General features: G+C 39.4%; 1 protein-coding gene across 2 annotated transcripts in view; it reads right to left on the bottom strand.

Moving 5' to 3' along the window:
- Window positions 1-3,645: 3,645 nt before the first annotated feature.
- The window catches only part of PARC6 (plastid division protein), a 39,612-nt gene continuing 21,018 nt past the window's right edge, over window positions 3,646-22,239 (bottom strand). The window contains exons 4-13 of one of the 2 annotated variants that reach the window (XM_088904367.1): window positions 21,175-21,279; window positions 20,953-21,075; window positions 20,244-20,612; window positions 12,365-12,460; window positions 12,109-12,237; window positions 6,169-6,234; window positions 6,051-6,087; window positions 5,296-5,918; window positions 4,599-4,789; window positions 3,646-4,028 (exon numbers count right to left, since the gene is read on the bottom strand). In XM_088904367.1, the coding sequence (XP_088760493.1) occupies window positions 3,944-4,028; window positions 4,599-4,789; window positions 5,296-5,918; window positions 6,051-6,087; window positions 6,169-6,234; window positions 12,109-12,237; window positions 12,365-12,460; window positions 20,244-20,612; window positions 20,953-21,075; window positions 21,175-21,279 (1,824 nt within the window). In that variant the 3' untranslated portion in view covers window positions 3,646-3,943. Of the gene's footprint in view, window positions 4,029-4,598; window positions 4,790-5,295; window positions 6,088-6,168; window positions 6,235-12,108; window positions 12,238-12,364; window positions 12,461-20,243; window positions 20,613-20,952; window positions 21,076-21,174; window positions 21,280-22,239 lie in introns of both variants that reach the window. The other variant, XM_010277675.2, reaches the window with a different exon arrangement.

Here is a 22,239-nt window from a genome sequence, read left to right as displayed (position 1 = left end):
TCATCAGTGTTACAGTCAAAATTAATGTCAGTATTGAGATAGTCAGGGGGATTCTAGTTCGGTGTATATCCAGTCATTCTTCATTCAAGATTTTCCAGAATTTTGCTTTTTGGTTTTTGTGGGGTTCTCCATAAAGAAAGAAAAGCATCCAAGGAAACTCAGGGGGGAGGGGGGGGGAGATTTTATGTGACAAATTATGCTCCTTGTTGACTTCTTAATTATTTCGATTTCAACATTATCTTTCCAGTAAAGAGCCAAACCACCCGTAAAGCCCTTAGCCTCCATGAATTTCAAGTTGGGATAGCCTATTTTCCTTTTTAAAAATTCTATTTTTTGAGTTCTCACCTTGGTTTCAGACAGAAAAATTATATTAGGAGTGAACTTTTTGATATGAAATATAAAGTTGTTGTGAAAATATTTTCTTTATATTCCTATACAATTCTAGGCAAAAATAGAAAGACCAATATTAGAGTAAGGGGAGAAGCGGATTACCTCCTCATGGGAGTCATCAGAATCTTGTCGGGAGGGGGAGGCATCCTAATTGCCCAACATGGCTTTGTCAACAACATTGTTGAAATCTTCTTGTTCTTCTAGGGAGACTCAGTGAGAGGATGGAGGAATTGGTTCATCTGGGAGAGGTATACCACTTGAGGGACCATCTGAGGGGAGATTATCAAACTACTCTAAATCTGAAGAGTGAAGAAGTCTTCCTCTATAAATCTTTTGGGTCTTTTATGACCCGACTCTGAATCCGAGGCTCAAGTCGGGTCTTCCTGTGTAGGTCATGGGATTTCTATCGAGGTGAGATTTGTCAAAGCTGGGTTTAAGTTGACACCACTCATGGCCCTTCAAAATTGATTCAAGATACGCTGCGCCTAGATGAGAGGAGCGTCATGATGAAAAGTCATTGACTAGGAGTTACCTACTTCCATTCTTAGAAGGCTGTCAGATTAACCTAACTCGTTGGAAGTACCTGCTCTACCCGAGCTTCCACCTACTCCATTTCCCAAGGAAACTCTCATTGCAGAGGATTCACATCTCTCCCGATGGCGGCCCATCCAGTCCTCCCTTGGAGGGTTTCTGGCTCCTTGACGTTATTCTTCCTCTTGTCTATGCAAGAGTTGTTCTTGTTTGACAAACTCTCCCAAGCCAAGGAGGCACTAGTCCAAGCGCATTGGAGTTTCCGCTTTGAGCTAGGGACCCGGGAAGTTCATGGGTCGATAAGCAAAGAAATTTTCTTGGTTGTTTGTATGAAAGTTGGAGAAGGAACATCTATGATGACCATGACAAATTCAGACACAAAGAAAGAAGACACTTGGGAGACTTTAATATATGTATATTGCCCAGACAATGGGACTAAAAAAACCACCAACCTTTAAAGGTCTATCAATGTCAACTACCACCTTAAGGCAGATATAGCTTCCATGGGTCTCAATTGATATACAATCTAGAAAGGAAGAACCTGCTTGTTGAGCTCTTTCGATGTTCACCATTTCAAAAGGCAAATTGTGGACCTAAAGCCAAACTTCAGCCCTCGTGATAACTGACTCTCGTTGATCTCTCCCTTCTTGCTTCTACTAGGAGGAGCCACTAACAAAAAATGTATCAGGGACCATTGTCTCTGACATTAGTCCTCTTGATATCAGAATTGGAATCTATAGTAGCCTCTATTAAGGGGTTGGACAAGGATGTTGTTTTCATTGGCACCCTAGGTGCCATGGACTCGACTAACAAGGTCTTGCATGGGAATGGTGTCTCATGGGAAAACCCTACCTATCATGTAGAGACACCATATTCCTCTAGTTTCCTCCGAAAGATTGTTTAAGAAATCAAAGATGACGATGTTCTACTTGTTGTTGTTTTGGAGGAGTTGGGGTAAACACATCATGCAGATTTTGTTGTTCGTTGTTTGACCCTTCCTCTCTTCCGGGTTGCTCAGTATGATCCATCCTAAAAGAGAGAAAAAAGTTAGAACCCTCACAAGAGGTAGAGAAACCCCAGAAAATGGGTGAGCAAAACAAACATGAGAAGACAAACCTGAGCAAAACAAAGCACATGAACCAGTAGCACTGGAAGTAGTAAGAGGATCGAAGAAGTAGAATTGCTTGGTGGTAGAGGAGAAATGGATGAACAGAGAAGAGCGGGGATGAAAAGAAAGACCAAGATAGGGACTTAGAAAAGCATAACATAAACGACTACTTGGAGTAAAGTTTGTTGACATCTCTAGATGTCAACATAAGGGAGGGAGGGCAAAAAACTAAAAATCTTAAAGTAGCTAAAGAAGCTAACAACTAACAATAATTACGAATGCAAATAAAAGAAAGAGAACTATAAGATCTTACAGACTGGAACACTTCCCTTTAATAGAGATGCTTGGTATTTCATGCCTGCAACTCCTCTCCATTCCTTCCCTTCATACGTTCCTTTGGCAATTGAATGTAGCATTATTAACTATTATAACAGTTTATTCTCCTGATCTTCCCTTGTGAATATAGATGTTGACAATGGATTCCTTTGTGGAGTGTCGTCCTTCAGTTGGAGCACCAGGGCCCTGATGGGCTGAATTTCATTTGTTGTAAAATGCAGCAAAAGTGCAAAATGATTAAGTGTAAAACCTTGGTTTAATTTTGCTTTAGATTTGACTCTTATTTGTTTGCGAGAAATAATATAAAGTAATTTTTACTATATAATAATGGAAATGGGAGGATTATTTGTGCAGGAGAGAGGTAGGAAGCAAGATGATGATGTCTCATTAAGGGGGCATTCGCTTTTGGATTTTGATAGGGGAAGTTGGTAACTGGTAGGATCGTCAATTGGACTGGATTTGGTCCAATCCAATATTGGTCCATTTACAAATATATATATATATATATATATATATATATATATATATATATAAACTGTGAAAAAACTAATGTATGTTTTGTTTGGTTATCCAACTTCCAAACTTTCGAGATTAACACTAAATTGCATAGTTTAGAAATCCAAAATAGCCCAAACCAAATAGCACCAAGAAAAGCAAAATTATCTAAGCCATAAGAGAATTCTAAGTCAAACAAAGTCAATCAAAGTAGGCACGTACCTACAGGAGGTAAACAATTTTAAATATGATAGTTTTGTTTGGTTTTTATTTAATTGTATTTTGCAAGTGGAAAGCTATGTTCTTCCATGATATTTTTTTATTTTTCAATGGTTAGGATAAAGGGTTATCACCTTTTTTTATAGTTGGTTGTTTTTTTTTTTGTTATTTTTGAAGCAAAAGGGAAATAATAGAAAAACGGAATATTAGTCATATAAGAGATCCTAATGTGCTTTGGGATTTGACTTGAACCTTTTATCAAACAGTTTGTCTTTGCTTATAATCTATTTCTCCCTAGAATTCGTAATACTTAATTTTGTTATCATTGTATCTATGGGGTTGAGTGATAAGTTTGATAGCTTAATGTATTTTGGTTTGGGGCAAGGCGGGCTGGTCCACTACATCTTTTCATTTTAATGATTGATAATTTGATATTAATAAAATTTTAAGCTGGCCACCCCTCCACCTGGAGTAAATTTTGGGGTTAAAAAAGAACAAAACACTTGCAAACATGACAAAAAGCGTCTAGTCACTTCCACCATGAACAAAGGTAAAGAGAATTAAAATGTCAAAGAAAAACAAAAGCAAGGCTTCCAAAGGCGAAGATGAATTGAGATGAGTACGTTAGACCAAGGGCCAAGATGAAAATGTCTCAAATTCCAACAAATAATGTTTCCTGATTTCTACCCCACAGAAGCCAACACATACAAATCACCAATCGAAACACACACTCTCTACCTAACTCAACAATTTATTAACTCTAGGCCTTCACAGTTGAGCATATAATGAATAATCATTTAATAAGAGGATGAGAGGGCATCGGTTCCAATGTCATCAGCTATCACAAGTCAATCATTCCATGAATCACGTTGGACTTAGAATGGAACCTTCACAAAATCTCCATGAACCATCATATTGCCTTTTCAGTAAGTACCTGATTTTGTATGTGCTGCAACCAACCAGTTTAAACAAAGTTCGTTAGTCCATCAATCAAATAAACGGACTTCAAATTTTACATAGGCACCGTCATATGCTACTATTATATTAGCATATAATTTCTCTATTTTACATAGTCCATAAATGCCAATCCAGGCTTTCCAATATTTTAAGTGTAGAGGACCTAGAGGTAAAATAGGCAGAAATAAGATAACATTGACCCTTGAATACTCAGAATTTACCAAAGCAATATACAGATTATAGGGGTTTCCAATCTTTAAAGGCAGGCAGGTCTATCAACTCAATTGCACATGAAATTTCTCTATTTACTATTATATTAGCAATTTATATTGCCTTCAGGCCCAGGCCTTCAGGCCAGGCCCATTCAAATTTTGACAAAAGCCCAATCCGAGCTTGCCCACGTTTCACCCCTAGTGTTAGATGCACATGTGCTAGGAAGCTGAAGAGGCTTTTTGAAATTTGAAAAACCTCGTTTTGAACTTCCTGAGTTTAGGCCAATCGAATCATTGACAAACTAGATTTTTGGAGTATATGTTCACATAAAAACATTGGTTTCAGTCACCTGTAGTAAGTAGGGTTCTTTGGTTGAGATTCATCAACAAGTTCTGCTGCTTCCTCCACCATAGCCTCAATTTCTGCTATTTCCCCACTGGTCCCATTTGATACAATTTCAGCTTGCGAGACTGACAATTTCAATAGAACAAATCTCCAAAAACAAGACCTAGCTTTTGCAGATTCAGCCAAAGCCTGCCACTGTTCAAACATGAACACAAAAGCATTATAGTATTTATAAGGGGAACTATATATATATATACACACAAAGAATATGGTGGCCTTTTCTCTGAGATAATATTTGTGGTACGAATGATTGAAATCACAGACATGAAGGGCCTATTCTGAACCACATAATGAGTGTCAACTACCTTGGACCTGGCTTGCCAAGTCACCAGATAATCAGCCAAGTTGAATCATTCCTCGATATGGTTTCTTTTATTTATTTGTCACATAACCATGTTGGCCATGCAACGTGTTAAGTGAAAATGGGAAACTACATTCCATGCCATCTAATCCAAACAAAACTTCTAGTGAAAAACAGTGGACCAACAAAAATACTGGAATGTGACACTAGAAACCTAGATGGTGAAGAGTTAAATTTACAAAAAGAAATGTCTTGAAGATCCAAGAATTTTATTAATTTCTGTGATTTACAATAAATGTCAGCATACTACTAAGAGATATAAAAGAAATGTGCATTTTACCTGAGCAAGCATAGAGTCTGCAAGAATCTCAGAGAGACCATGAACTTGATAGCCAGGTCCAAGAGCTTCAGCTTTGATGGTCTGCCATTCTTGGACAAGGGCCTCAGCCTCTTCTACAGGCATTGATTTCTTGTTTAAATCCTTATTTAAAGGAGAGCGATCATCAGAAGGCCATGAATTTTGTAGGATTTGTGCATCTTGGAGATAGTTCATCTGCTTCTTAAGAAAAACCAGCAGCTTCCTTAGTCTTCCACTGATATTACTCCCATCAATACAAGCAGGACCTGGATTATAATCCAGAGAAGGGTCGATGCTCCAAGAAATGATACTCTTGTCCATCTTTGGTTTACCAGAGTTCCAAGTAGACACATTTCTCATCTTCCCAAATTGCATGCCTAAGAGCTTACAGGTAGTGAAAACAACACAACCTATAATTGTAGCAATTGTTATCCTTCCAACCGTATCACCCAGGGCCCACCAGCTTTCCCAAACTTTGTTATGATGTGATCCTAGATTTCTCTTTAGCTGAAGAGATTGTGTGATAGCACTGTTTCCATCACTCATCTTGCTCACAGTGAATAGGTTTTGCAAGTTTGGTGGTGCCAATTGCTTCACAGCCAGCCCTAGATTCCGGGTAGAGTTCAAATGTGAGAGAGGTTCCACACAAGCTCTATTATCAGTAGGTGAAACAAAGGTCACCGATCTGGAACCCAAATTAGACATGGTCTGTGGTGTTCCTTTGTTTTTCTTGTTACCTTTGTGACTCTTATTTTCGCCACCAAAGAAGTTTACCTGCAGAGATGGTCAGTCTCAATATTGTTCCCTGTTTTAGATTTTTTTAGTTGATTCTCAATCCATAATTAGAAGTCTCACCAAAGATGGAGAACAATCCTGTGTATCAGGGAAAACACCAAGCACAGCATCCTTCATCCATGTTTCCTGGTCAATTTCAGCAGGTTGTCTGGCATAAGAAAATATCAACCTTAAGGCAGGCATGGAATCTGATAGAAGGGCAGATATGCAATGAAAGATCCCCTCACCCCCAACACACAAATGTATTAAAAGAACAGCACAAGCAGCACCTCGCAACCCTTCAGTGGGCCTCCCTTGTCAACCAAATAAAACACAGTCAATCAAGAACCCAGTGGTTGAATAAGGTCATGAGGGGAATCTACTTGCACTTTACTCAGGACTAATTGGCCATAGAAACAAGGCAGGGTCTACCTTTTTTTGGAAACAACCAATGAGGAGAGACTTTTGTAAAGAAAGTACCCAAAATGAGAGAGAGAGAGAGAGAGAGAGAGACCGAATCATTAACTCACTAGTAACTTTGTCTCCTCCTTCCCATTAATTCCTCCAATTGGCAATTATCTCTCCTCATTAATCATGCCATTAACTCTCCCTCCAATAACCCATGCCACTAATTCTCTCTCCTCTCAATTACTCCATAAAATTGCCTAAAATTCATTAACTCCATCTATATCTATACTCGTTTCAATTTAATTATAATTTTATATCCATTTCTTTTTATGTTTAATTATAATTATTAATATTTGATATGCAAAAGTACATTTCGTTATAATTATAACACATTTAAATTCCATTTCAAACTTAAAATTATAATTTAAAACCCACTTAATATATTTCCATTTAATTATAATTATCAATGGAAACGTATAATTATTAACAAATTTATTTTTTGAAAGATGATATAATTATTAATTATAAATAATAAAAAGTATAATAAAAAATTACCCTATTTTCAAATTATCCAATAAGAAAACTTAAATTAATTAGTACAAATAAAATATCATAAAAATTATAAATTATATTCCATTTACGTTCCATTTAAAACAATAAAAATCCACTAAAAATGTAGAGATACAGTAGATTAAGCTTGTGGTCCCATCTATTTATTTTTGTATTGCTATTTTTCATTACTGTTATTTGTTTCTTTCTTTTATATAGGAAGCAGGGCTAGTATTGTCTTTATAATGTTTTTTATTTGCTCTAATATAAATAGCAATCATTGGGGCAGCAGGACCACAAGATTCTGCACCCGTTTTTCTCTCGTTCTCTGTGTTCTCTCTTCTTTGCTTCTGCTCTCTTCTCTCTCTTCCTTTTTCTTGTTGATTTCTCATCATAACCTGGTTTGATTTTCATCTATTTCAGCCAAGTTGGTACCAAAGCTGGTTTATGATCGAGTAGGGTTCTCATGTGGACTTGATCCAGCCAACTACATGAGAATTTTCTAGGGCTGGAGTTCACAGCACTTGTCACCTGATTCTTGGAGGTTATTGGGGAGTTCAGTTGCTGTCCAAGGTGTTGTATGATCTTGGAGATTGCTCAGTTCCTAGATCTTTGAGTGGGTTCAAGTTTTAGAGGTTAAACCATTGATTGGAGGTGGTGTACGTATTTTCTGGGCATATTTTACATCTTTCCTGAGATTGACAACTAGCATAAGTCCTTCTGACTCTTCTGGAGGGAGTGGTTGGCAAAAAAAGGTTTCTCCAGGGATGATTCTAGGGTTTTCTGTGGAGACCGATCAGTTTTTTATATTCAGTTGTGATTGGGACATTGTGTTTTTTCAAGTTCTAGTGACAAGGAAGGTGATTGGGACCAGCCATAAGGCAAATGGAAATCTACTTGCTTGAGCATCCACCTAGGATTAATAAAGGAGTTGGGAGGTCTTTTGTTTCTCAAACTGTGAGTCAAATTATGCTTTGGCATAATCAATTGGGTCATTTATCTTTTGGATCTTTGAAGAGTCTTTTTCCTACTTTATTTGAGTCAGCCCAAGTGTTTAACTTGAGATGTTTGTTTCTCCATTTGTTCCACTATCTCCGCCACCAGTTATACCATCAACACCTCCATTTGTTGCTCCACCATCAGCTCCTTCAATGTCACTACCAGACTCATTACAACCTGCCTTGCAGTTTTTCCAATGCCAACGCAAGAGGGTTGATTCGACGGATGCTCCAATAGGGAAACCCGTACCACTCTTTGTTGGACCATTTGAGATTCTAGGCTCGACTGATACAGTTCCAGTTATTTCACTTGAGCATGCTATTGCTTCTGATCCCATTGATGCTATGTATGTACCGAACACTAATTTTGCAGCTGATCTTGATCAGCCCATTGCACTCCATAAGGAGTACAACCCATTGCATTTCACACCATCTTTCCTACAATAACCTATCTCCCTCCTACCATACCTTCCTTTCTTCCCTAAACTTTCTGTCTATACCCAGGAATGTTAGTGCAGCTCTCTCTAAATCTGAGTGAAAAACAACTATGCAAGAAGAAATTGAGGCTTTGATTAAGAATCAGAAATGGGGAATAGTTGATCTTAAAATAGAGAAAGAGACAATTGGATGTAGGTGGGTGTTCACTGTGACGTATAGGGTTGATGGTAGTATAGAGAGGTACAAGGCAAGGTTGGTTGCAAAAGGGTATACATAGACCTATGGTATAGATTTTTTTTTTTTTGATCGATAACAGAAATCTTTATTAATGAATAATACTTGTGAAAATTAATTACAGAAAATGGTGAGGTAAACTATCTTAACTCCCCAACATCAAAATGGCAACAAAATACTAAAAATATGCCCAAAATAAATAATCCTTAGCCACCCCTTGCTTAGCTAACCCATCAGCCATTGAGTTAGCACTTCTCTTCACCCAGCTGTATTGCACCTCTAAGTCCTTACACAGCCAATCAAATTTTTTCTTCTCATTGCTGTAGCTCCACAAACTACTGATATCTCCTTTTAGCCACCTAATCACCACCTTCAAGTCCCCCTCAATCACTAAGCATCTAATGCTTAATTCTCTTGCTCTTTGGATTCCTTCAAGATCTGCTAGACGTATGGTATTAGATTATCTGGAGACCTTTGCACCAGTGACTAAGATGAGCTTAGTTTGGATCCTTTTGTCTCTAGCAGCAACTTACTCATGGTTGCTCTTTTACTTTGATGTCAAAAGTGCTTTCCTTAATGGTGATTTGTAGGTGTATATGGACTTCCAGCTAGTTTTTATAAGGATGTTGGTGAAGGAAAGGTTTGCAGGCTGAAAAAGTCATTATATGGTTTGAAGCAATCACCTTGAACATAGTTTGACAGGTTTAAGGGGGCACTGATTCGTTTTGGATACACGTAAACTCAATTGAATCACTCTCTTTGTGAAGAGGAGAGGATCCCTTGTGTTAGTGTTGATTGTGTATGTGGATGATATAGTTGTTATAGGGAATGAACTAAGTGAGACTGATGCACTCAAGAAGTCACTGTAGTAGGAATTTGAAATAAGGCCTAAGTGAACTAAAATATTTTTTGGGAATTGAGGTTGCAAGATCCAAGCATGGGATATTCATCTCTTAGAGGAAGTATGTGTTAGACCTACTACAGGAAACTAGGAAACTAGGAGTTAAATCAGCTGATACTCCTATTGATTAGAACCACAAGATTAATGCTTTAGATAGTGAGTTGGTTAAGGATGTAGGGCGATATCATAGAATGGTAAGTCGGCTACTATATTTGTGCATGACACACCCAAACATTTCTTATGTTGTGAATGTTGAGTTAGTATATGCATGCTCCTCGAATTCAGCACCGGAGGCCATTGATAGGATACTTGCATACCTGAAGAAACATCTTGGCAAAGGAATTCTATTCACTGATCATGGGAACTTGAAACTGGAAGCTTATACAAATGCGGATTAGGCAAGTTGATGATAGAGACCTACATCACAAGTATGTACCGTTGTGGGAGGAAATTTTGTTTCATGGAAAAAAAACAATAAGTGGTGGGCAAGGTCAAGTATAGAAGCCGAGTATAGATCAATGGCCCATGATGTTTCAAAATTGCTTTGGATTACATCGTTGTTGAGTGAGATTGGGATAGATGCAAAAGAGCGTATGATGTTATACTGTGACAACCAAACTGCAATCAATATTGCCCACAACCCAGTTCAACATGACAGAATGAAACATATTAAAGTTGATAGGCACTTTATAAGAGAGAGGATGATAGCTAGAGCAGTGTTTTAAAAGCACAAGGCGCAGAGGTCAATTTACGCTTGAGGCGCAAGGCAAGGCGCGTGCCTTTTTAAGCAAGGCGCAAAAATAAAATAAAAAAGCTAAAAATAAAAAAAAAAATAAAAAAATGCAAAAAGAATCAAAAATTTATAAAACATAATATCAATAAAAATATAAACTTAAATTTTAAAATAAATGTTTTAAAAAACCTATTATCTAAAATTAAAATACATAAACATAACATGTAAAGCATATTCAAATGAGAATTTAAAAATAAAATCAAACATACAAAAAATTTTCAAGCATATAAAACCCACAATCTCTTTTTTTCTCAATTACATTACTTCAAGTAGCTAATGTGACATATTACATTCCTAATTCTATGAGTCGCCTTTGTGTCACGCCCCGGACCTAGCCGCTAGACTCAAAAAAAGGAAAAAAGCGTCAAATTTTCAAAAGGCACATGCCTGGGCTGAGGCGCAAGGTGCACCAAGCACACGCCTAGGCGCGCGCCTAGGGCCTGGGCAAGGTGCCTACCCTAAAATGTGCCTCGCCTGTGCGCCTAGGCGCGAGGGGGATGTTGAGGATTTTACAGTTTTTGTTATTTGTTTAGTTAGTAAGTGGGGACCACAACACACTGTTTGGAAGCTTTCGGAGTAGTGTTTCTTATGTTTTTATCGGGTTTTTTTGTATCAGCCATCCTATAAGGGCATATCAATCATTGTACATAGTTTTTATTTCAAGTATAAATACTAATGGAAGAGGGTGGCCAAATCTAATTGCTTTCTCTTCCTTTCTTTACTCTGTCTTCTTCTCTTCTCTCACAAAAACTTCATTTTTTCTTCCTCTTCTACAATTTTTTTTTAATATTTTATTTCAGCAGATTTCTACTATAATGTCATAGGGCCAGCTAGACATAACCAAAAAATGAAGCTTGACTTGGACTTAGACTGGCCTGACTCAATTGAGAATATCATAGAGGTCCTGCTTCAACTTCGTTTAACAAAGCCCATGTATCACACGGGTCCCAACTAGTCTAATTGTAAATTAAAAGGTGATTGGGGGGAGAAATCTAGCACATACATTAGGCTGCCAGTTGTATTGATCATAACATTCTTTTATGATCTAATAAAGAATCTCAGTTAAAATTCTCAAAAAAAAAAAAAACATAAGAAACCTAGTGATTGAAACTTTTTAATGTTGTATCATTTGAAACTATTACCCATGGACAATCAGATTAGGACCGTATCCAGTCCACCCCTCCCAAGATCCTAGATAAGTTGGGACCAACATTGGGTAACCGCCTTTACAGTAATAACAAATAATTGCTCAAGGACACATAAGAAAGAGAAGGCCTGTAAATAGAGACAGTAAATTAAGATCAAGGTGCTCTTTTGCTATATGCTGGAGGATCTGGAAGGAAGCTGATTCAAGAATCTTAGATGATTGAGCTTGACTCGCCCAAAGACCAGTTCAGGCATTGAAATGATGCTTAAGAGCTGGCCCTTAGTCCCATATGAGTTTAACGTTTTAAGTAGAGTTCATACTGAAATTGGGAAGATATTTGGGTGTTCCTTTATGTGTTCTTCTTCCTGTTGGTCAGCTTTTTACTGGTCAAGGACTTCCCTTTCTTTTTCAATAGTTTTGTATTGATTATATATTGATTAAAACAAACATGATGTCTCTTCCTTGGTTTAAACAAGCACCCAAGATGTGTCTTAAAGATCTATGGAAATTTCAATATTACAAGTAACAAACAGAATAAAAAAATGGCATATACCAGTGATAGGTTCATATCAGAACCATTTTTGACTTCTTTTGCACCAATAGTTGGTACTATATTTCTTGAAGCAGCACTTAAATTACTTTCATACTCCTCTAGTCTTTCAACAGCCTCTGCCATATCAACCTGAAAACAGTCAAGATTCTAGCACATTAGCTGACACCATATAGTTTGGGATAAGGCTTAGATGATGATGATGGTTCTAACACATTTTTCCCTGTTTTTCCTGCAGGAGGGGAGGGGGGAATAATACCTGCCCAAGAAGAAAGGAGCAAAGAGCTTCCTCGATCTTCAAATCAATACCTTCTGATGCTACCAAACACTCACAAATGGCCTTCGCCTTAGTAATCTATATGTAGTCATACCAAGAATAGCATAAGAGATGAGTGGGTACAAATATCATTCTTGGAAATAGGAAATTGTAAGTTGCTTATTATTACTTATCTTCTTTTTCTAATTACTTTGTAAAATCACTGAAAGAAGGAAACAATAGGCAAATACTTGGTTCTGGGGCAACAAGACTTGAAAATTGGTATGGGGCCCCATAACTTGCAGTTGTCCTTTATCCAGAGGATCAAAACCCACAATTGGACAGATTGCATCATGGACATGAAGTTGGATAAAATTCAGATTGAAACATGATAGTAGGTACATGCTTCTACAGTTTACATCCGGATGCTAGAAACCAAAGGTTCCATGGAAACTCTTAGAAAGCTCAAGAAGATAGTACATAAATCAGATGGCTGCAAGTGATCTATTTGTGCCGATTTTTGCTGCTGACATTCTTTTGTTTGGACCTATCCGGTTCTATTTTTTGAGCCTCAAGAATATACAACAGGTGGCAAATTAGGCAGACCCCAGGGTAGCAGCCACCAGCCCTTTGTCCCAAAACCCAGTCCACTACTACGAAATGTACCATTAGAAAATATTTCACTTATTAAACTATGAACAGAGAAAGCCAAGTTTGGGAGTAAATCCTAAGACAAGGGGATGGAGGAGTTTTTACCAGCGAGAAGATGGAGGAAAACTCTGAAGATTGAAGCAAAGACCTTCGTGATGGAGGAAATTTGGACTCGGGGAGCATTGGCTCTGAAGATAGTGGAGCTGAGACGAGCCTCCCTTATTCTTTCTGGACGAGCAGTTTTGTGGTTCAAAGGAGTGCTAGAAGGGGCAAAAAATGCGACACCAGAAAGAGGAGGGAAGAATTATTACACTGAAGTAGGAAGAAAGTATGTTGCAGAGACAAGAAAACAAGAAGGGCAGGTATATTGGAATTTATGAGCATTATGGCGAGGGTCTGAAACAGTTTACCTGTTTCCCTGAAGGAAGAAAGGCGTCGGGTTGGGACAAGGTCATACAAGCCATTCAGGAATTCTCCAAAACGGCTTTGGAAAACAGAAAAGGCGAGGAAAAAGCACTCAATGCAGGAAAAAGGCAGGAAAATTTACTGAGGGAATTGGGTGAATCAAGGGAAGAAACAACATAAGGAGAGGAAGATGAAGATCTACACTTAGCAGCACATTTGAGCAAGCTCAAAACGTGGGTGAATCAAGGGAAGAAACAACATAAGGAGAGGAAGATGAAGATCTATACTTAGCAGCACATTTGAGCAAGCTCAAAACGTGGGTGAATGTATCTAAAGAAGAGTGGGGGGAAGAGGCTGGTCATCACGGCAAAGGAAACTGTTGGGAATTGGACTAGCCTAGAAGAAGAAGTTAAGCAGGTTCTGAAGATTTCAGGAAAAGTGGAAACTCGACCTTTTGAAGGGAGTAAAGCAGTGTTAATTTTACACGAAGGAATGCAGGTGGACCTACCTATCTCGGCCATAACTCAACAAGGCCTGGTAACAGTGGAGAGATGGTCTCCCTGCACTAATAAAAAACTCGTCGAGCCAAGCACTCGTATTGAGCTGAGAATTCTGGGGATGCCTTTTCACTTTTGGACCTTGGAAATATTTACAAGAGTTGCAAAACTTTGTGGAGAACTGGAGGCCTTCATTGTCAATAACCTGAGAGCAGCTGTAGTTCATGTGGTAGGAGCAAAACCAGCGCTAATCTCTTGAGTGTTAGAAGTATATACTGGTGGGGTAGAATACAAAGCCTGGATTGCAACCTCCATGGAAGCTCAGTGGTGGGAGGAAGGACGTCCTGGGGAAGACGATGATGACGTGGCAGGAAACCGACAGAGAGAAATACGGAGAGTAAGAAGTTTCACCGCTGAGGAAACTCTGAAACTAGGGAAGGAAAAGATAAAGCAGCAGAATTCCTTTTTTATCAGAAAATCAGATCCATGATTTCAAACTTCAACGGCCAACCTCAAATCTTTTGCCCAGGTGGTAGCGTCTAATTCTGGGAGAGGACAGGTGGCTGCAGGGCCTCGAAATTCGATGAGGGTAGACGGGGGTCAACAGCTCTTACACTCTCATAGACTAGAATGGGAACATAGGCCAGGAAAGCAAATCTTAATACACTCAAGTCAAAAGAAATGTGAGCCATTGATGAAGGGAGAGATGGACAGAGTGGAACAGTGGCGACAAACGGGGAATATGGGATTGGAAACCTAGACTAGTCTCCTACTCTATAAGCCAAGAAAATCCGAATCCTCAGCTAATGGCCAGAGTGGAACAGTGGCGACGAACGGGGAATATGGGATTGGAAACCTAGACTAGTCTCCTACTCTATAAGCCAAGAAAATCCGAATCCAAGATATGATTGAGGGAATGATAAGGACGAAGATTGCGATTCTGATCAGGTCAGCCTGGATGAGGAGCACACTGACGAGGATGCCTTTTCAGAGCACTTCAGTTTAGGAAGCGTGGAAAGTAAAACATGTGCTCTGTTTGATCTAGAGGAAGATGACGGGTTGAAGCTATTGTTCCATGAAGATCCTGATGAAACGAAGAAAGGGGCTACAGCTAAAGAACAAACAATATTGGGAAGAGAGGATGCTATTTTGGGCCAGGGGAAAGCTCAACCACAGGAGGTTAGAGAACCAACTACAGCACAAGATCAAGAGCAAGATGGTAATGGGTGTAGTAAATCCAATCCACTGACTCTCGCCAAGGCCACAACAGACCCCATCTTTAACTCCAAGGATCACCCCCCCCCCGAAAGCAGTAGGCTATTTCTTGAAAACCAAGGTCAACAAAACCACACAGTTTGCTCATCCCAGCTCCAAGGTATCATACACCCTGTTTTTTGTGTGGGTTCTAACTCTTCTTCTATTCTTTCTTCTATGCCCACAGGTGAGATCAGCCCAACCAAAAAGTCTGCTACTGCCAGTGAATCGACAGAGGTGGTGGGTACTGATGAGTTGAGAGAGGTTGATGAAAAGGAAGGAGACAGCATTTGGGAGTTGATTATGGAGATCTTTAGGATGCTAGTGAAGGAGGAATTAGGAAAAGAAAAGAACAAGGATGAGGAGGGTGACACTTCTCTTCCTGAGCTAGAGGAGGTGAGGAAGGAGGTTGGGGTAATGGCAACTATTAAAAGAGGCCAACGGAAAGGCAAAAAGAAAGGAAGGAGTAAAAAAAGAGTAAGGAAAACCTGACTGAACCAAAGGACCTAAGAAATAAGGTAGGAGGATCCAACAAGAAAAGAAAGAAGAAATTAAGTGAGGTGGAGAGGCTCAGATGTGAAGTGGATTATGATAAAGGGAGCATTGGAAGAAAAGATAGGAAGAGGTAAGGACGGGGACATAGTTGAATAAGAGATCAGACTCATTTTGTTCACATGAAGATAATAAGTTTGAACATGAGGGGATTGGGAAGTGCGGACAAAAGAAGAGAGATAAGAGAGATGTTGAGAAAGGAGAAGCCAGACATTGTCTTGATTCAAGAATCCAAATCGATGGAAGTGGATAGAAGGTGGGTAAGACAGATTTGGACTGCTAGGGGAATTAGTTGGGCCTTTTCACAATCCTAGGGCTCTTCCAGAGGAATCATTACTTTGTGGAGAAATGAGAACATGGAATGTATGGACGAACTGATAGGAAATTTCTCGGTTTCCTTGAAGATAAAAAGAAAGATGGCTTTGTTTGGGTCCTAACAAATGTGTATGGGCCTACTTACAGGGAGAGGGAAGGTTTTTGGGAGGAACTAGCAGCAATTAGGGGCCTATGGGAAGGCCTATGGTGCTTGGGGGTGACTTCAATGTGATCGATCAGGTTCCTACAGGAAACAAACAACCCTAGACATAGGATTACCTCCAGTATGAGAAAATTCAACCTTTTGGTGGATTCCAATCAGTTGAGAGTGTTACCCCTACTACAAGCACAATTTACCTAGTCTAATTTTCAAGAGACACCCATTTGTTGCAAACTGGATATATTTCTCTTTTCTGTGGATTGGGAGGAAGGGTGGTGAGGTCTGGTAGTTAAAGCCTTACCTAGAACTACCTCAGATCATTGCCCAATCAAAATTTCCCAAGAAAGAGTGGGAGGAGGCCCTAGCCCTTTTAGATTTGAGAATATGTGGCTGTTACATCTGGATTTCAATCCAAAAGTGAAAAGGTTACAAATTTTACAAAAAATTACAAAGATTAAAAAGTCGGGCTAAGGAGCGGAATAAAGAGGATTTCGGGATTTTGAAGGAAAGGAAGGCACATTTCTCACAGAATAGAGCAGCTAGATGGGTTTGAAGGGGAAAGGACAATAAGAACAGAAGAGAGAGCTGAGAGGTGGAGGCTAAAGAAAGTGCTCGAAGAGATTTTGAGAAAAGAGGAGGTGAGTTGGCGGCAAAAATATAGATGTCGTTGGTTAAGGGAAGGGGATGGTAATACAAGCTTCTTTCACTTGGTAGTCAACGGAAGGAAAAGAAGAAATACCATATCCCAACTAGAGTGGAATGGCCAAAGTCTAACCAGGGAAGAGGATATTGTTCAAGCCTTTGTGGATCATTTCAAAGCCATCTTTGCTAGCCAGGGGGGAGTCAGAGACCCTTTAGAGAACCTCGTCTGGAGGAGAGGATCTAGGGCTTTGTTGGACTCCCTAGAGAGAAAGTTTGAAGTTCAAGGGATTAAGGAAGCAATTTTTTTTCTATGGAGAGATCCAAAGCCTCGGTCCAAATGGTTTTACGATGGCCTTTCATCAAGATTGTTGGGAAATTGTGAATGGCGATCTAGTGGAAGTGTTTGATGAATTTTTTGAAAGGGGTAAATTCAACTCAAGTGCAAATACGACCTTTATTGTCTTGATCCCTAAAAAAGCATATGCATCTCACCCAAAGGATTTTAGACCCATCAGCCGTGTGGGTAGCATGTACAAAATTACCTCCAAGGTGTTAGCTGAGAGGATTAAAAAAGTCATCCCCTCTTTAATCTCTCCAAATCAAGGGACCTTCATGTTTGGTAGACAAATAATTGACCAAATCCTCATTGCCAATGAATGTGTGGAATTCAAGAAAAGGAGAAAGAAAAAAGGCCTAGTGTGTAAATTGGGCCTGGAGAAAGCCTAAGGCTTGGTGGACTGGGATGTTCTTCTAGAAGTTTTAAGATTGAGAAGCTTTGGTGTGAGATGGTGTAATTGGATGAAGGGTTGTATCTCCTCCTGTCATTATTCCAAATTGGTTAATGAAGTAGCTAGGGACTTTTTTCCAACTAAAAGGGGCCTTCAACTAGGTGACCCCCTCTCCCCCTTCCTTTTCACCTTAATAGCAAATGTGTTAAGCGATTTGATTTCTAGAGTTGATGAGAATAGTCTAATTCGAGGTTGGAGAGTTGGGGGAAACAATGTGGTAGTTACTCGCTTACAGTTTGCAGATGATATTGTTATCTTTTGTGAAGGGGAAAGGGATGAAGTGACTAATCTACAAAGATTAGTAACACACTTTGAAAGGGTTTCCAATCTCAAGGTAAATTGGAATAAGAGTTGTGTAGCAGGACTAAACAAAGAGAGAGGGGAGGTAGAAATCCTTGCTACAATGTTAGGCTGTGAAGTAGGAAACTAGCCATTACAATATTTGGGACTACCCTTGGGAGGAAATCCAAATTCTGATAACTTCTGGGCTCCAGTATCGGAAAGGTTCACAAAGAGGCTTGTAGGGTGGAAGAGAAGTTATATATCTCTAGGAGGTAGGATAACTCTAATAAAGTCAACCTTGACTAACTTGCCAGTTTACTACCTATCTACTTTTATGGTCCCTACCAAAGTGGCCAATCAACTGGAGAAACTAATGAAGGACTTTTTGTGGGAGCTAGGAGACACAAAAAAGGACCATTTCGTGAAGTGGGAGGCGGTGTCAAGAAGTAGGAATAGTTGAGGGCTAGGGATAGGAAGCATTAAACTTAGGAACTTGGCACTATTGGGAAAATGGTTATGGAGGCTACCTCTGGAACAAGAGAACTTGTGGCACAAAGTGATTATAAGCATTCATGGCATGGCAGACAATGGTTGGGGCGCTGGTCTTGATCCTAGGGCATCATGGGCATCTCCTTGGGAAGCAAACCACAGTTTGTTACCTTCTTTCCTCCAGCATATCACGTATGATGCTTGTGCAAGCAATAAAGTATGATTTTGGGAAGATGTATGGTTTGGAGATACATCGTTCAAAGATAGATTTCCATCCATTTACTCCCTATCTTTTCATAAAGGGAGAGTGATCTCCTCTATGTATGGTAATGACAAATCTTGGGATTTGGGATTAAGGAGAGAGCTAAGGGAATCTGAAATGGGGCCGGTAGATGAACCTACTTCCCTTTTCTTAACACTGTTTTCTAGAACCAATCTTGCTTGGACGATAGAATTTGGCTGATATCCCCCTCTGGATCTTTCACATGTGCCTCTTGTTTCACTATTCTCCATTCGTTACATCAGCCCAGCCCCTTCCCCAAAAAGGAAGTTTGGTGTAACCCTGTCCCCCCAAAAATAAGAGACTTTTGCTGGGAGGTTGTACTCCAAAAGATTAACACCTTGGATAAACTACAAAGAAGGCCAAATTGCTGCCTATCCCCACATGTTTGTTGCTTGTGCTTGGGGAGTGGTGAGACAATTACTCACCTTTTAATATCTTGTCCTTTTGCATCTTTTGTATGGCATTGATTCTCCTCTCTTTGGGTGCAGGTGGACCCCTCCCCCGGATGTGGTAGGCCTATTTGACACAAGTTTCTTCACACTACCTAGGAAAAGGGGTAGAGTATTGTGAAAGGCAACAAGAGCAGCCATCCTTTGGTCAATCTGGGAGGAGAGAAATAATAGGATTTTCCAAGGGGAAGAAAGATCTAAAGAGCAGGTCATTGAATGCATAACCATTGAAGTCTTACACTGGCTGAAAGCAATTGACCTATTCAAAGGCTTTTCAGCTGAGGATATTCTCAGGGAATGGTCAGTAGTGGCAAATTCTTCAACTACAAAGGCTGTGGTTCAGCCTTATTGGGTACCTGCAGCACAATACAGGGTGAAATTGAATTTTGATGGAAGCTCTTTAGGTAATCTAGGACCTTCTAGAGCTGGGGGAGTTTTCAGAGATGGGGACGGTAAGCTGTTAGTACTATACTCTGGCCCCATAGGTGAAGGAGATTCTTTGAGGGCTGAATTGTTGGCCCTACTAGAAGGATTAAGGCTGGTGAAGCAATGGGGCTTTCAAAATTTTGAGGAAGAAGGAGACTCTAAACTATTAATAGGATGGCTGCAGACAAAAAGTTTGGGTGTATGGACTCTCAGGAAACAAATGAAGGAAATACTCTACCTAGCAAGGGAAGCTGGAGTAACATTCAAGTGGGTAAGAAGGTCAGCCAATTCTGTGGCTGATACGCTAGCAAAACAGGGGACCTTCAGGGAAAATCTTTTTTAGGCTCTGTAAGAATTAAAGTTGTTTGGGGTCAGCATTCATATTCTAAATGGTTGACAGTGTGCATGATTAACTATTAAGTATAATGAAAGTTACCATTTCCAATAAAAAAAAAAAAAACTATGAACAGAAAAATGGTTGGGAACCTTTCTTTTGTCTTCATGATTCTGTTTTCAAGAAAAATGAGCATGATTTCTGGTGAGCTATTAAAGCTACTTTTTTCTTGTTCTTGTTTAGAAACTGAAAAGAAAAAAAAAAAAAAAAAACATACCACCAGATCTTAGAATATGACATCAAATCAAAGTGGTGAAAGACTGAGAGGTATCTCCTAGTAAGATAAAGAAAGTACCAGATCTCTCTGCTTGCTCGAAAATCCAAGAGCAATGTGAGCTATCATGGCCATGTAGAAGCAATTGAAATCAATTACAACCCTTTGGTTCTGTGACTCAAGTGACTTTTTGTTCTTGCGTGTAATGGCTAACTCATCCCATGGAAGAAGATCTACTATTTCTGTGGCCATAAGTCTATTAAGTGACTGGCTGAAGAAGCAAGGCCAATCTTGGACTCGGCAGGAAGTTTCCACATCAAGGCCCTGCCTAAGCAATTCACGCAATGCTGCAATTGCACCTCTTCTGCGTTCAGCATTTTCAGGTGTGTGAGGCATGGCTAGTATCTCCAGTGTGCAAGCAGGTGCAAGCTCTTCCAGAGATTCCTCTATCTAGAATCCATCAGCAACCAAATTAATATAAATAAAAAAGGTAGATCCTGGGAACTATGGTATATCAGTTAGACCCTACCTAGATCTCTCAAGAAAACTCAACTAGATATGATGATCACAACTATATGATGTTCAGATTCTTTGCTTAAATGATGCATAACACACATAGAGATGGTTACAATCATATTTGGTGGCAGCCCTGAGGAGATAATCCTTAGTGAAACCTATTTAAATGTCAACCACAGGGCGTGCACCCTGTCCCTGGGGCTGCTCTGGTCAAGTACCGCGTTCTTCAATTGATAACTTTAAGGGAAAGACCAGAAACAGAAATTGTTTTTACCTGAGATAACAATGGCATTTTCCCTAAAGAAATTTTGCTCCTGAGGAGATACTGAGCACGAGCAAGGGCTTCAAATCCTTGGGATACTTTATTTTTCTCAAAACCAATCTTTGCAATGGCACACTTCAAGAAAGTACCTATGATAAGAAAATGATGCATAGAAAGATTTCTAGAAAAAAGAAAAACTGTTATAACATTCTGACCTTGCTGATTTGTTCTTACCTCAGCTAGTGCCATTGATAAAAGTAAATCATGGATATATGGCTTAGCATCTTGATGGTGTAGAGCCGCTTGGCCAATTTCTAGAACCAACTTTTCTTCTCCAACCTGGACAAAAGTCCAATCTAATCATACCTAAGTTGCAGAAATTTGTACCTTTTCAAAAAATAACTTGCAGAAATTTGGAACTTAAAATGGTAATATAAAGTGAATGACTTGGCATCAGGTGTCCACCAACCCTTTAACAAATGCATATGAAAGACACGGAGTTTTCAGACTTGGGACAATTGTTGTCAGATTAGGTAGTGGTGTTAGGAAGAAGATGCCTCACTGGTTTGATCATGAAAAAACGTGAAAAGATCTCTTGCTAAAAGGAGATAACCTTTGGAGAATGATGGATAACAATACAGCTATAATTTTCAATTCAGATAAATGGAAAGAGGTTTTGCAATACACTGTTCAGGCCTGGAAACTAATCCCTCGTAATATGGAATTTTCACCGAAGTAGTTCTAGTATACCTCTGTCCCATGCTTATTAGAAAAACTGGAAAGTGCAGAACCAAATTGCAATATGATCTTTTATGTTTTCAAATTAGGTGATAGAATCACTTCAGTACCTTTGTTACTCTTGATATCTTCTAGTAGTCTAATTAACAACCCCCCCCTAACACACAGGCAAAAACAAACATAAATTGAGATAAGCAAAGAAGCTATGTTTATTTAAATCCTGAGTAGGAATGGCAACGGGTAGGGTACCCATGCAAATTGCCCTACCCATTCCCGAACCCACCTATGTATCCCTGATTCCAAACCTGTCTAACCAGGCTGACTTGATATACGAACAGGAGGTAACAGATAAGCTGAGTATGGTTACAAACCCCAGGGGCAAGTCAGGAACCCACCTTGGAAACAATTTCTCTACATAAGTGCATAGGGTAAACTTGTCTCAAGTCTAGACTCTAGGTATGCAAGCCATGCAACTGCTGGTTCCAGTCACCAACATGTTTCTCTCATAAAATAATTCCGTATTCCTTTACACAATAATCTGAGATGGAAGTGTCTAGAACC

Source organism: Nelumbo nucifera, chromosome 4, assembly GCF_055504915.1.
Source record: "Nelumbo nucifera cultivar China Antique chromosome 4, China Antique-T2T, whole genome shotgun sequence".
Taxonomy (NCBI): domain Eukaryota; kingdom Viridiplantae; phylum Streptophyta; class Magnoliopsida; order Proteales; family Nelumbonaceae; genus Nelumbo; species Nelumbo nucifera.
This window is presented reverse-complemented; position numbering and strand designations above follow the sequence as displayed.